Raw genomic sequence first — 12,472 nt, forward strand, 5'->3', positions numbered from 1 at the left:
CTACTTTTACCCTTTAACCTAAGGAGTAACTACCAGATGAATAGTAAGGATGAAACTAAATGTATTTATCTTAAATATTCTAGATAAGCTTCTCAGAAGTTATTAAGTAAAATAAATTGTATTCTAGATGTTTCATAAATGTTGACTTCATGTTTCTGACCACATAAATTGTTGATGCCGAAATTCAATGACCTCTGTTACTTACTGTGAGAATTGTCCTAACCCAGAATTTTCAGCTACAAATGGTGTAGTTCAGAATCTGCTTACTGCATTGAATTAAGGTTTTGCATTAGGGATAAACACTATGGGAGTGATTCTGGTATACTGGGTTGGTGGTTTTGTGCAGAATGCTTAGAATACCACAGCTCTTAACAATAATTGTATACTCTTCTGGCTTGTTTCCCAGATTTGCTTGAAAAGGGTCAGAGGACAGGATGAAATTAATGACATATGAATGCTAACACCCAATCAGAGGTGTCTTCAAAAGAATAATTAGGCTAGACAATAAGAAGGGATTCTGAGAAGAAAAAGCTTTAGGCAAACTATACACTGAAGGAAAAGAAAATGTGAAACCAGGCAACTCTAGGAGACTGGAGTTGATTAATATTTCAGGTAGTGATTTTTTATCTACGTATCTTAAAAATAATATAAATATAGTGAGACAGAGATGAATGGAGAGGGATGGTCACTGATCTCAGACTAGGAGCAGGGGTGTGAACACTGGTACCCTTCCTGGGGCATATACCCCAAGATTGTAATTTAGGATGCCCATTATCTTTAAGAAGGAGGACAGAGGTTTGCTTTCCAAAATAACAATAACAGCAGCAACAGCAGCAGCAAACACTTAAACTGTGCTTACCACGAATAATGCTAGTCATATATTAAGCTCTGTTTCATTTTCCTCATCTATAAATAGGGATTACATGATTATCAAATCCCCACAGCAAACCTAGGAGTCCAGTAAGTAACTTGCTCAAGGTCTTACAGGTAGGTATTATCAGGAGGCCGACTGAACCCAGCAGCCTGGTGCGAAAAGTTTAAGGTCTCATTCCTGCGTCTTAGGGAGGGGGAAGGGACACATGCACACTTCTTTTAGTGTAAACTTTCCAGTGCCTCCTTCCCCACACCACCCTTATACTCTTAATTGGTCAAACACGGCGCCTTTCCTTACTTTGCTCTTGTCATTCTCCCTCTTTTTGACCAAAAGCCTCCAGTGGGGAGAAGATGAAAGGGAGCTTCTCCGTCCGTCTACAGCCCCGACACAGGCGTCCTGTCTCCCTTCTTAGCGCAACGCTAATATTCATTGAAAATCCTTTAACAGACGCATGGGTTAAGTCATTGTAGGAGTATTCAATGAGCGCTCAGAGGGAGAACGCTTATCAGCAATGCAAACATTTACTTACTTTCTAGGATACGTTTTTTAACTTAAAAGCCTAAAAAAGTCTCAGACAATTCACTTCTGAATAGAAACCTTCACCCGTAGCTCTCACCGCTGAGCCTCACTGCGCGTCACCGGCCACAAGGCGGCAGTGGCAGCTACGGAGTCGGACCCGGGGGCGGGCGCGGCGGCTCGGCCATCGCTTGCTCTCGCCTGGTGCGCGGCTCTCGGCCGTGGATTAGCGTAGCTGGGGACGTGGGAGGCCGCGGGCCCCGCCCCCAACCGGCCGCGGCGGCCGCCCAGCTCGGCAGTAGGCTCTAGGAGCCGAGCGGCGTGGAGGGCGCGCAGGGCGCGGCCGGCGGGCAGGGGCACCGGAGTGTGCGCCGGCTTCGGGGCTCCTCTCCGCGCGCCAGGGCGCGGGCACCACCGCGGCCCCCTCGGGCGGGCACCAGGCTCGGGGCGCCAGGAGTCGGGGGCAGCCCTCCGGGGCTCCGGGACCATGGCGCTGCGCGCCCGGGCGCTGTACGACTTCAGGTCGGAGAACCCGGGCGAGATCTCGCTGCGGGAGCACGAGGTGCTGAGCCTGTGCAGCGAGCAGGACATCGAGGGCTGGCTCGAGGGGATCAACAGCCGCGGGGACCGCGGCCTCTTCCCGGCCTCGTACGTGCAGGTGATCCGAGCCCCCGAGCCCGGCCCGGCGGGCGACGGCGGCCCGGGCGTCCCGGCCCGCTACGCCAACGTGCCACCCGGCGGTTTCGAGCCCCTGCCCGCCGCGCCGCCCGCCTCCTTCAAGCCGCCGCCCGATGCCTTCCAGCCGCTGCTGCAACCGCAGCAGGCGCCGCCGCCGAGCACCTTCCAGCCGCCGGGCGCTGGCTTCTCGTATGGCGGGGGTGCCCTGCAGCCGTCGCCGCAGCAGCTCTACGGCGGCGGCTACCAGGCCAGCCAGGGCAGCGACGATGACTGGGACGACGAGTGGGACGACAGCTCCACGGTGGCTGACGAGCCGGGCGTGCTGGGTAGCGGCGCGTACCCGGACCTTGACGGCTCGTCGTCGGGGGGCGTCGGCGCTGCGGGCCGCTACCGCCTGTCCACGCGCTCCGACTTGTCGCTGGGCTCCCGCGGCGGCTCGGCGCCCCCGCAGCACCACCCGTCGGGGGCCAAGAGCTCGGCCACCGTGAGCCGCAACCTCAACCGCTTCTCCACCTTCGTCAAGTCGGGCGGGGAGGCCTTCGTGCTGGGCGAGGCGTCGGGCTTCGTGAAGGACGGGGACAAGCTGTGCGTGGTGCTGGGGCCCTACGGCCCCGAGTGGCAGGAGAACCCCTACCCCTTCCAGTGCACCATCGACGACCCCACCAAGCAGACCAAGTTCAAGGGCATGAAGAGCTACATCTCCTACAAGCTGGTGCCCACGCACACGCAGGTGCCAGTGCACCGGCGGTACAAGCACTTCGACTGGCTGTATGCGCGCCTGGCCGAGAAGTTCCCCGTCATCTCGGTGCCCCACCTGCCCGAGAAGCAGGCCACCGGCCGCTTCGAGGAGGACTTCATCTCCAAGCGCAGGAAGGGCCTGATCTGGTGGATGAACCACATGGCCAGCCACCCGGTGCTGGCTCAGTGTGACGTCTTCCAGCACTTCCTGACCTGCCCCAGCAGCACCGACGAGAAGGCCTGGAAACAGGGCAAGAGGAAGGCCGAGAAGGATGAGATGGTGGGCGCCAACTTCTTCCTGACCCTGAGCACACCCCCCGCCGCCGCCCTCGACCTGCAGGAGGTGGAGAGCAAGATCGACGGCTTCAAGTGCTTCACCAAGAAGATGGACGACAGCGCGCTGCAGCTCAACCACACGGCCAATGAATTCGCGCGCAAGCAGGTGACGGGCTTCAAGAAGGAGTATCAGAAGGTGGGCCAGTCCTTCCGCGGCCTCAGCCAGGCCTTTGAGCTGGACCAGCAGGCCTTCTCGGCCGGCCTGAACCAGGCCATCGCCTTCACCGGAGATGCCTACGACGCCATCGGCGAGCTCTTCGCCGAGCAGCCCAGGCAGGACCTGGACCCCGTCATGGACCTGTTAGCGCTGTATCAGGGGCACCTGGCCAACTTCCCCGACATCATCCACGTTCAGAAAGGTAAAGCGTGGCCTTTAGAGCAGGTGGTGTGGAATGTGTTGTTCAGGCTGAAAGGGTGACTTTGACAGAGCTACCATCGTCTGTTTTCAGGTTAATATCCCACAGGTCGGGAATACAGCAGGGATGTGGACAGCCAAGCGGTGCCCTGAGCATAGGGCGGATTGTGGGCCGGTAGCTCCCTCCTTAAAATATTTGCAGACAGGGCGCCGGTACTCTTCAGAGGACTTTCTGAGAGTACTTTTGATGACAGTGCTGTCATTTTAGAGTTTGAATAGCTGGGTAATGAGCTTCCGGGATCTGTAATCTTGTGTCTAGGGTAGAATTAGAAGGGGACCCAAACCATGTTAGGCATCCATTTGGACACTGGCAGTGTCACTTAGTCGTGGGTTTCCGGAAGTGTGGAAATAAGGGCGGGGAGAATGGATATCTGCGAATAAAGGTAAGTTCTGCTTTCGCCCTGCACACCACTCAGTCACTGCGCTGGTGGACATTAGGGTCAGTTCTCTGAGGTACTAGCTGGGGCAGCTTAGGAATTTCCTGCACAGGCTTCTTCCTTGCAACCTTTGTAAAATGAGGTAAAAGACTCACTCTAATTTCAGGAAGTTTTAAGAAAATTAATCTCTTTAGGTTCGGTCATTTTGAGTTTGGAGTCTATTAACAGACTGAAATTAAGAATATTGTTTAGGAGAATGTTGCAGGGAAGCTGTGTAGAATGTATAGCATCTCTGAGTGTTGTGTCTGAGAGCAGTGTTTCTGGTGTCCCAGTGAGTTAGCTGCCTAGCTGCCTGTCAGAGCTTGTTTCGTTAGTAGTGGTTAGAGTCCCTAACTATTGTCAAAGCACTGAAGTTTGCAGATTGTTTTTTTTACCATCTGCAATAATAAATTAGTAATTCCTGTCTTAACGTTGGTCACTAATTTCTGATAGCATGCCTCGAGTGAGGGAGAACGGGGAGGGGGTGGAGTTAGGGAGGCAGCCTTGCCTGTGAGTGTCTTCTCTTCAGTGTGGAGAGGGAAGAGGGGGTCACCTAGCTTCCTTCCTGAGGTGCTGGAAACCTTGGGCCACCAGGTCTGGCCTTCAGTAAGAGATGCTCGCTGCCCTGCCGTGTGGGCCAGTCCCTTTATGAACAGCCCTGATCTTTGACCTATTCTTCCGGTATTGAACTAAAACTTGCCTCTCTTGATTCTCTTTCCGTTGCCTGGAACCACACAGAATAAGTCTATTCCTCACCAACTGTCAGCCCTTCAGACCTTTGGGGACAGCAGCTTCCTTCTCCTCTGCTGCAGTCCTTCCCCTTTCCAAGTACGTGGCAGTTTTCTAACTTACCAAAGGGGGGTTCCTTCAGACACGTTGATCTTGGCGTTGCCCCTGATAAAATGCACCCCAAACATCTGCAGTACTAGTTTTAGAGAACTGTAACTTTCTTGGCAATTTACATTTTGTAAGTGCAGTGTAAGGTTGAATTAGCTATTTGAACAGCCATATCGCTTTTGACCTGCATTGAACTTGCATCTACATTCCTTATGCTTTTTTGCATAAATTGCTGTGAATCCTTGACGTTTTGGATGGTGCTGGTGCAACTGGCTCTTTGAGCCTTTAATGCAGGACCTTAACATTTAAATTCCATTTGTGTTACATCAGTGCTGGCCGCCTTTTTAACTGTTTCTGTAAGTTTGTACAAATTGTTGGTAAATAGTTGAAAGGGTGGAGCCAGGACAGACTCCTGCAGCCACACACGGGTGACTGGCTACTACAGGGTTTCATCCATCCATTCACTGGTTTTACTGTCATCAGACCACACAGTCTTGTCAGGTGCTCTGCCGTTGAAATTATTTATTAGAAAAGGTGTGATGTTTGCTCTAAGGTCTATTTTGACTTTATATGTAGCCTGTTAAACCATGTACATAGTTTATTTTTTTAACCCTAGAACTAAAATTGTTTATTGCTGGGATTTGAGAAACTTCCTTCATTAAAACCAGTACCATTTTTACGTTGTTTAAACAATTCAAGGGCACTAAACATAATCTTTAGGAACTTCGGAAAGAACACCAGTTGATATTCAACGTAGTTTGTTTCTGGTGTAGCCTTGGTGTGTAACGTACAAGGAACCTGTGTCCCTAGATGACGTGTCTTTAGGATGTACTGCCATTTAAAGCTACAGTGTGCAGTACATAAGGCTAAAAGCATTTGTTTACAGCCAGCGTTTATCAAGGATGCTGGTGCTGGCCATTTTTAGGAATGCAGATGAGCTTTAGCCAGGCTAAAGCTTTTTGAACAAGTTCTGGATGTTCACGTGGTTGTAAAGAGCAGCTCAATCACCTCCCCCCCACACCCCCTGTACGCAGTTGCTGTTGGAATGAATCATTCTTAGTCTGAGCACTTGGAGATTTTGTTTGCAAGTTGTTTTTTCCTCCAAGGCCTCAAAGTGTAATCATATCAGAGGCCTTACTGTGACTTTTGAGAGGAGAGCCAAAAAAAAAAGTGAAAATCTTTGTAGTGTATACAATCTTTTGTTGTAAGTATTTGGTCCAAAGTTTATATTTCAACTTGGGAGAAATTTTAAAATTCAAAATAGTTATTTCAAGTCTTAAGTCTTCATTGTTTACAGTAAGAGAAAAGCAGTTTCACCACTTTTACATTTTACATGTTCTAATCATATATTAAGAGACCCACATTCAGTTGAGTCAGAAAATGATTAGAAAGTGTTTTTCAATTACTAAAGCAGTTAAGGGGAGTCAGTTAGTTTCTCCCCCCTTAATTCTGGGGGAAAGGACAGGAACATTAGGCTCCTCTGAGCCTCCTTATCCAGGAGACTGCTGCCATCAGCCAGCTTTCCTAGCGTTCTGAACCTGTGCTGTTCCATGCTGGGTCTGCAAGCCACGTGGGACTATTTTATGTTAGTTAAAGTTCAGTTCCTTAGTCACACTAGCTATATTGCAAGTGTTTTATAGCTAGCGGCTACCATATTGGACAACAGAGGTGAGGAATATTTCCATCCCCGCTGCGGCTTCTAATTGGAGAGTGCGGAGCTGGACCGTTGGCCATAGTTTAACTGTCAGTCCTGTCATAAGTTTCCCCGGCAAATTGATGATCTTTTCACATACTTTCCAGATAGTTTGCTTTTTTCTTGGTCATCGCCTGGCATCTCCTCTCCATATAGGCTTAGGCGATAAAAAGTGGGAGGGGAAACAGGTTCTGCTAGATCCCTCTCTACAGAACTTCCCAGGCACTCAACCAGTGAGTAATATTTCTGCAGTGTGAGGACATCCACCTGCTTTGCAGCCTACCTTCACGTCCCATTAAGAAAATGCAGCTGGTCTCAGGATGGACATCTGAGGCTGGTGAGGAACCAGCTCCAGAAAGAGGGTGGAAAACTGAAATACTCTTAAATATGGTGGACTGGGATTTTCTGACTCTACTTAGTACCGAAACCATCGCTTAAACTTAATGGTTTTAGTATTAAGTACTTTCTGCGGAAGTGAAGAGAGCCTTGTGTTTCCTTCAGCGAAAAGGGAATGGTTAGAATTCTGATTTTTTTCATCAACTGATGAAGTCTTAGATAAACAGACCTATTTCAGTTAATGGAGTTGAGTGTGGGAAGAAGGTGGTTTGCTGTAGTTTGAAGTACAGTAGGTGGAATTCAGAACCTGTTTGAATTTTCTTCATATTTTGCTGTGTCTTCACAGGAGTCCCTTAAATTCTTTGTTCATGGGCAGTTCATTGATCGCTGACTAACTAGTCTACACAGGTCTGTCAGTGAGCTTTGTAACCCTGTGGTCTTGATTGTCTTTTCTTGAAATGGTAGCCTTTTATCCTTTCCCTCTTTATCGCCCCTGCCTGCAGTATGCCTTTATAATGCCGACCTTGCTGAGTTTGGGGTGGTACATAGAATATATTTTACTATCAGTTTCTTAGCATATTCAGTTCTGTTTCCAAAGATACGATTAACCTCTAATATTTAATGAAGCTTAATCTGAATGGCAGCGAGTTGTGGTGGTTTAAAAGCTTTAGGCTTATCTCTTGGGGAATGTTGCGAAAGGGAAAGGCTGTATGTAAGGTTAGATGATGAGAAATGTTGGTTTCATCTTTGTTTATGAATCTGGGCTAGATAGCCAGAGGGAGTCACTTGAAGGGAAATTGTATTCCGGTGAAAAGGTATAAAATCATGGAAAAGTGATTGGTTGGTAAAATGTAGTCTTAGTGTGTGAAGCGAGGATGCAGAAGTAGATAAGTAAACAAGGCAGTCCTGTTTTCTGTACTTGTAAATTAAACATGCAGGCAGGGTCTACTTCACTGCCCTCTGTAAACGTTCCAGATGGAGCCTTCTTTTGAACAGAAAACAGCCCCGGGACCTCAGGAATGGTACACCAGTAGTGGGCCTATCAGTCTTGTGGGGTAGAATTTCACCATTGTGCTTCCTTTCAGCACAGGGAGGGTCAGTCTTATGTCCCTCAGACATTAATTAAAGATAGCCGGAGTCCCGGCAGGGCACACGAGGTGAGGCTGGGCCACCGCGAGCCCTTCCCTCTCTGCTCCCCTTTCTCCTGTAGCTAAAAATAGCCCTGAGAGGGTGGTGCCAGGAATACAGAGAAAAGGTCTAATACGCGGGCTGTTTACAAGCTCATCCTTATTTTGAAACCTCGGCTAGAAACCGAGGTCATTCATGTTTTTTGCTTTAGCTCTGTCTTAACTGCACCCATTTCTCCTCTCCCCTTCTTCCATCCCCAGCCATTTTTTAAGGAAAGTTCAGTTCCAGGCCTTAATCTTTGGCCCAGCTGTATTTTCTTAGTGAAGACGAGGTTACCTTTGGGGCTTTTGTTATAGGTGACTGAATTCCTTGGTTAAAACGTCAGCATGACTGGCCACCAACAGTCTTGGTCACGATCTAGGTGGGGATACTGCTCACATCACCGTGTCGTTGGTTTCTCTGGCTTCTTTTTTGAGGCAGGAAGCCCTCGTGAGAATCACACCGGGAAGCCCAGTCTGTTAGGCCGGTCACCGCAGAGCCCAAGGAGGCAGGGACCCACATTTCCACTCACGGTCTTCTGAGGACTCTTGGGCTCAGCTGGACTTTCCTCTTTATTCAGAAGTATCCTCCTCACAGGCTCCTGTCGGGTCATCTTTGGATTTCCAAAGACTGTGTGGAACCCAAACAACCGATACAAACATGACACTTTTCTTATGCTACATTCCCTTTTTTCAGGCTGAATAAAAATCTGCTGTATTGTCTCTCACAGTGTTTTAAAACCAAAGTGTAATATCAAGTTAGATTTGATTTGCCATCAATTTATGATGATCACACACACACACACACACACACACACACACACAAATAGCACAATAATGCTTAGCTCTGTTTAGAGAGACTGCGCCCGGAAGACCTGTACTGTCTGTCATCCCGCGTTTACAGAGCACAGACTCGATTCGTGTCTGCAGGAGGGACAGACAGGACTCTCATCCTCATGAATTTTGTTTGTTTGTTTGTTTTAAATTTTATTTCTTGGCTGTGCCAAGCGGCATGCGGGAGCTTAGTTCCCCGACCAGGGACCGAACCCGTGTCCCCTGCAGTGGAAGCGCGGAGTCTTAACCACTGGACCACCAGGAAGTCCCCTCATGGAGTTTTTTGACTAGTGGCAGAGAAGCTGTGTGCCAGGTTGCTGAGAGCCCCCGGGGCTACACAGAGGAGACGGGGCTGGCCCAGGTATGAGAGGGAGCTGAGTCGGCTCTAGAGCCCCATAGGCAGAGTCTCACCACTGTGGGCCAGCCTGACATCTGGGCGACCAGTGTGTGATGTGAGGGGAGCTTTGGACAAACTGTTCTAAACTCTGTAAGCCTTGTTTTCGCATTGACAAAGTGGGAACACTTCCTCATAAGGTCATCATGAGGATCAAATGTTATGGTTCTTAGTAGCTGCTCACTTAAACGCTTGATTTTTGCGAAGTAAAACGGTACCTTTAAAATGGGAGGTACTCTCCCTTAAAAGGCAATTCCAAGGATCTTATCCTGGTGGCCTTTTACCACCAGAATTGCAGGCCAAAGTATGATACGCCAAGGGGGCATCGGTATAGCAGTTGAGCGTTGTATTTTAACTCGGCTGTCCTGTATTGCACACCAGAAGAAATGGTAACAGAGGAATAAACGTCAGTGTTAGTGGGGTCACCAGTTTGCTGTCGCCAGTCCCTCTCCTCCTCCAAATTACTTGTGGCCTTGCACAAAGCACTGGCATTTCTGAGCTTCAGTTCCCTCATCAGTAAATGTGAGGTTCATGATTTCCTAGGTATCATTTTGTTGGTTGACTTTAATAGCCTCCTTCCTGCATTGAAAATAAAATACTACTAAGTATATGATGAACATTTCGACGTTGTTTCAGGCTAGTTTTAGTAGCGTTCTATTTGCTTACGTGACTGTGTAATCTAGGAGCATGAAAATCCTTTATCAGTTGACGTGAAAGAAGAGTCATGCATGTTTATTTTGGATCAGCAAACATGCATTCAGGGCTTGTCCTGCTAGGTGCTGCGGAGGTGAAAGTGATGACTACCTGGCCTCTTGCCTGCGGGCGAGAGCTCCCAGGTGTTCCGAAGCTGAGGCGAGCTGGGTGCTGGAGCAGCTTCCCTCCGACCCCAATGAGGTTGTAATTAATAGGGCCACCAAAGAGAGAAGGTGTGACGGGCTTTTTCCCTCCTACAAACTGTACTTCGCTTTGAGTTCTCGTACTGTCTCCTGTCCGGAAGTAGAACCAGTCTTGCATTGTTGGTCTTGGATTTGTAGCTTGGTTAAACTTCAGTGTGGACGAGTTTTATAGTCCACGTCATTTCTGCTCCTTTTCTTAGAACTTTACATCTCTTACTGTGATGTGACTTTTCTCTCCTGATAAGAAATTTTATGTGTTATCTAGCAGGTAGGGAGACAGTGCTTACGGAGGGGAGCTTAACATCATTCGATTTATTCATGGGGTCCTCTGAAAGATAAACCTGATTTTATTCAACAAATATTTAAGTGCCCATCATAGATCAGGCACTATAAAGATGCTAGGGTTGCATCAGTAGTCAAAACAAAGATCACTGCCCTTGTGGCGTTTACATTCTAGCAGGGTGGAGCCACAAGGGAAAACACACAGTAAGTAATTATAATGTACGTCAAAGGATGATATGTGTTAGGGGAAAAAATTAAAGTGGAACGGTTCAAGTGGGGATGGGGAGGCAGGAGGCAGAATGAAAAGGGTGATCGCTGAGGCCTCCCTGAGAAGGTGAGATTTCAGCTGAGGCCTGGAGGAGGTGAGGGAGTTAGCCAAGCAGGTATGGGGCAGAGCTTCTCAGGCAGAAGGTACAGCTAGAGCAAAGGCGTTGGCATGGGTGTGTGCTGGCCAGGCAGGAGGAGGCCAGGTACTTGGAGCTAAGAGGGTCTGAGTAGGAGATGAGGTCCCAGAAGGTTCGGCTTATAGGGCTTTAGAGGTCATTGTCAGGATTTGGAGTAAAAGCTCAAGTGAGAAGGGAGCCATTGCAGGTTTTGAGCGAAGGAATGATGTACCAATAGACCTTGGAAGAGACCTAGTCCAGTTGGTGTGTTGAGAATAGAATGGGGAGGGGGGAGCCAATAATCTAGTAATCCAGGTGAGAGATGATGAGACAGTGAGGAGGGGTCCCACTCTAGGTATGATTTGGAGATAGAATCTGCAGGTTTTCCTAAGGGATCAGATGTGGCACCTGAGAGGAAGAGGAGTCATCAAGGGTGACTCTGGGTTTTGGCTTCACCAACACTAAGAATGGAGCTTCCGTCAGCTGAGATGAGGAAGGCTGTGAGTGGCACGGGGGTGGGGATGGGCCGTCAGGACCTGAGTGTAATGCTTTGAGACTGACAGCCTTCTGCGTTCTGTCCACATCTCCACCACCCAACACATGCGCAGTCAGGCCTCTGGTCGAGTTCTCTTCTTCGAGTATCCCAGCCCTTTTCCAAGTCCCCATCGCTGATGGAATGCTGACTGGTGTGCCAGAGACTATACATTGCTTGGTTAGTGTGTGTGGATCAGCGTTTTTACGTTCCTCTAGTATGAAGTTCCACCGTTTTGTGCATGCATAGTAAATATTTAACGAATGCTTGTTGAATTAATGAAGTAGGCACTCCCGTAAGTATTTTTTGGTTGATTTTGAAATAGATTTCTTCTGTGATTCGTAGAATGTTTTTGTTTTTCAAATTATATGATGATGGATAACAGGGTTTAAAAGTGTACAGGAAATAAAGATAGGATCTGGATATGGTTTATGGGTGAAGTCATTAACATGTGAGCGATTTAAAAGTCTTAGACTTAAGTGTCTACGAAATGACTTTCTAAAATTCATTGGGGTGGCGGGGAGGAAGTTTGAAAATGCTTTATGTGCCAGAAAAATTAATATTATGTACCTCAGGTTTCACTTTGTATTGATTCCTGGTGTTTAAACTTGTATATCATACACTTCTTTCCTCTTCGGTAAGCTTTCATGATAATACTTTTACTGGGGTCCCTTTTGCTTCATTCGAAGCATATGATCCAGAGTGAGTGCATTCACCTTGCTGAGTGACTTGGATACACAAAGCACTGAGTGTAGGTGTTGAGCAGGAGGTACTTGCCCTCAGGGAAGATGCAGTTCCATGAGGGAGGATGTGTGTGCAGAAAATTGAAATCGGAGGTAGATCTGACTTAGTGCCTGTATAATAAGAGTGTGTGGGAGTTCAGAGGATGGAGAGTTGCTGTCATTTGTGTTAGAGGTTTGGGTGGTAGCACTGGTTTTCCCTTTGAAAGATAATTGTATTTTGACTTTTGGAGGAACATTGATGGAAGGTGCATGGTTGATCTTGGGAATGCTTTAGGATAGCTTTTATTTATTTATTTTTTTTGTTGGTACGCGGGCCCCCCACTGTTGTGGCCCCTCCCGTTGTGGAGCACAGGTTCCGGACGCGCAGGCTCAGCGGCCATGGCTCACGGGCCCAGCCGCTCCG

General features: G+C 48.4%; 1 protein-coding gene across 5 annotated transcripts in view; it reads left to right on the forward strand.

Moving 5' to 3' along the window:
* Positions 1-1,758: 1,758 nt before the first annotated feature.
* SNX18 (sorting nexin 18) overlaps positions 1,759-12,472 on the forward strand; it is a 101,322-nt gene continuing 90,608 nt past the window's right edge. For 2 of the 5 annotated variants that reach the window (XR_003680907.2, XR_003680906.2), the window contains exon 1: positions 1,760-3,501. Coding sequence is in view for 2 of the 5 variants with exons in the window: in XM_007115469.4 (XP_007115531.2) it covers positions 1,878-3,501 (1,624 nt within the window). In the remaining 3 variants the exon portion in view is untranslated. Of the gene's footprint in view, positions 3,502-12,472 lie in introns of all 5 variants that reach the window. The other 3 variants (XR_003680908.2, XM_028492908.2, XM_007115469.4) reach the window with 2 other exon arrangements.

This window comes from Physeter macrocephalus, chromosome 8 (assembly GCF_002837175.3).
Source record: "Physeter macrocephalus isolate SW-GA chromosome 8, ASM283717v5, whole genome shotgun sequence".
NCBI classification, from domain to species: domain Eukaryota; kingdom Metazoa; phylum Chordata; class Mammalia; order Artiodactyla; family Physeteridae; genus Physeter; species Physeter macrocephalus.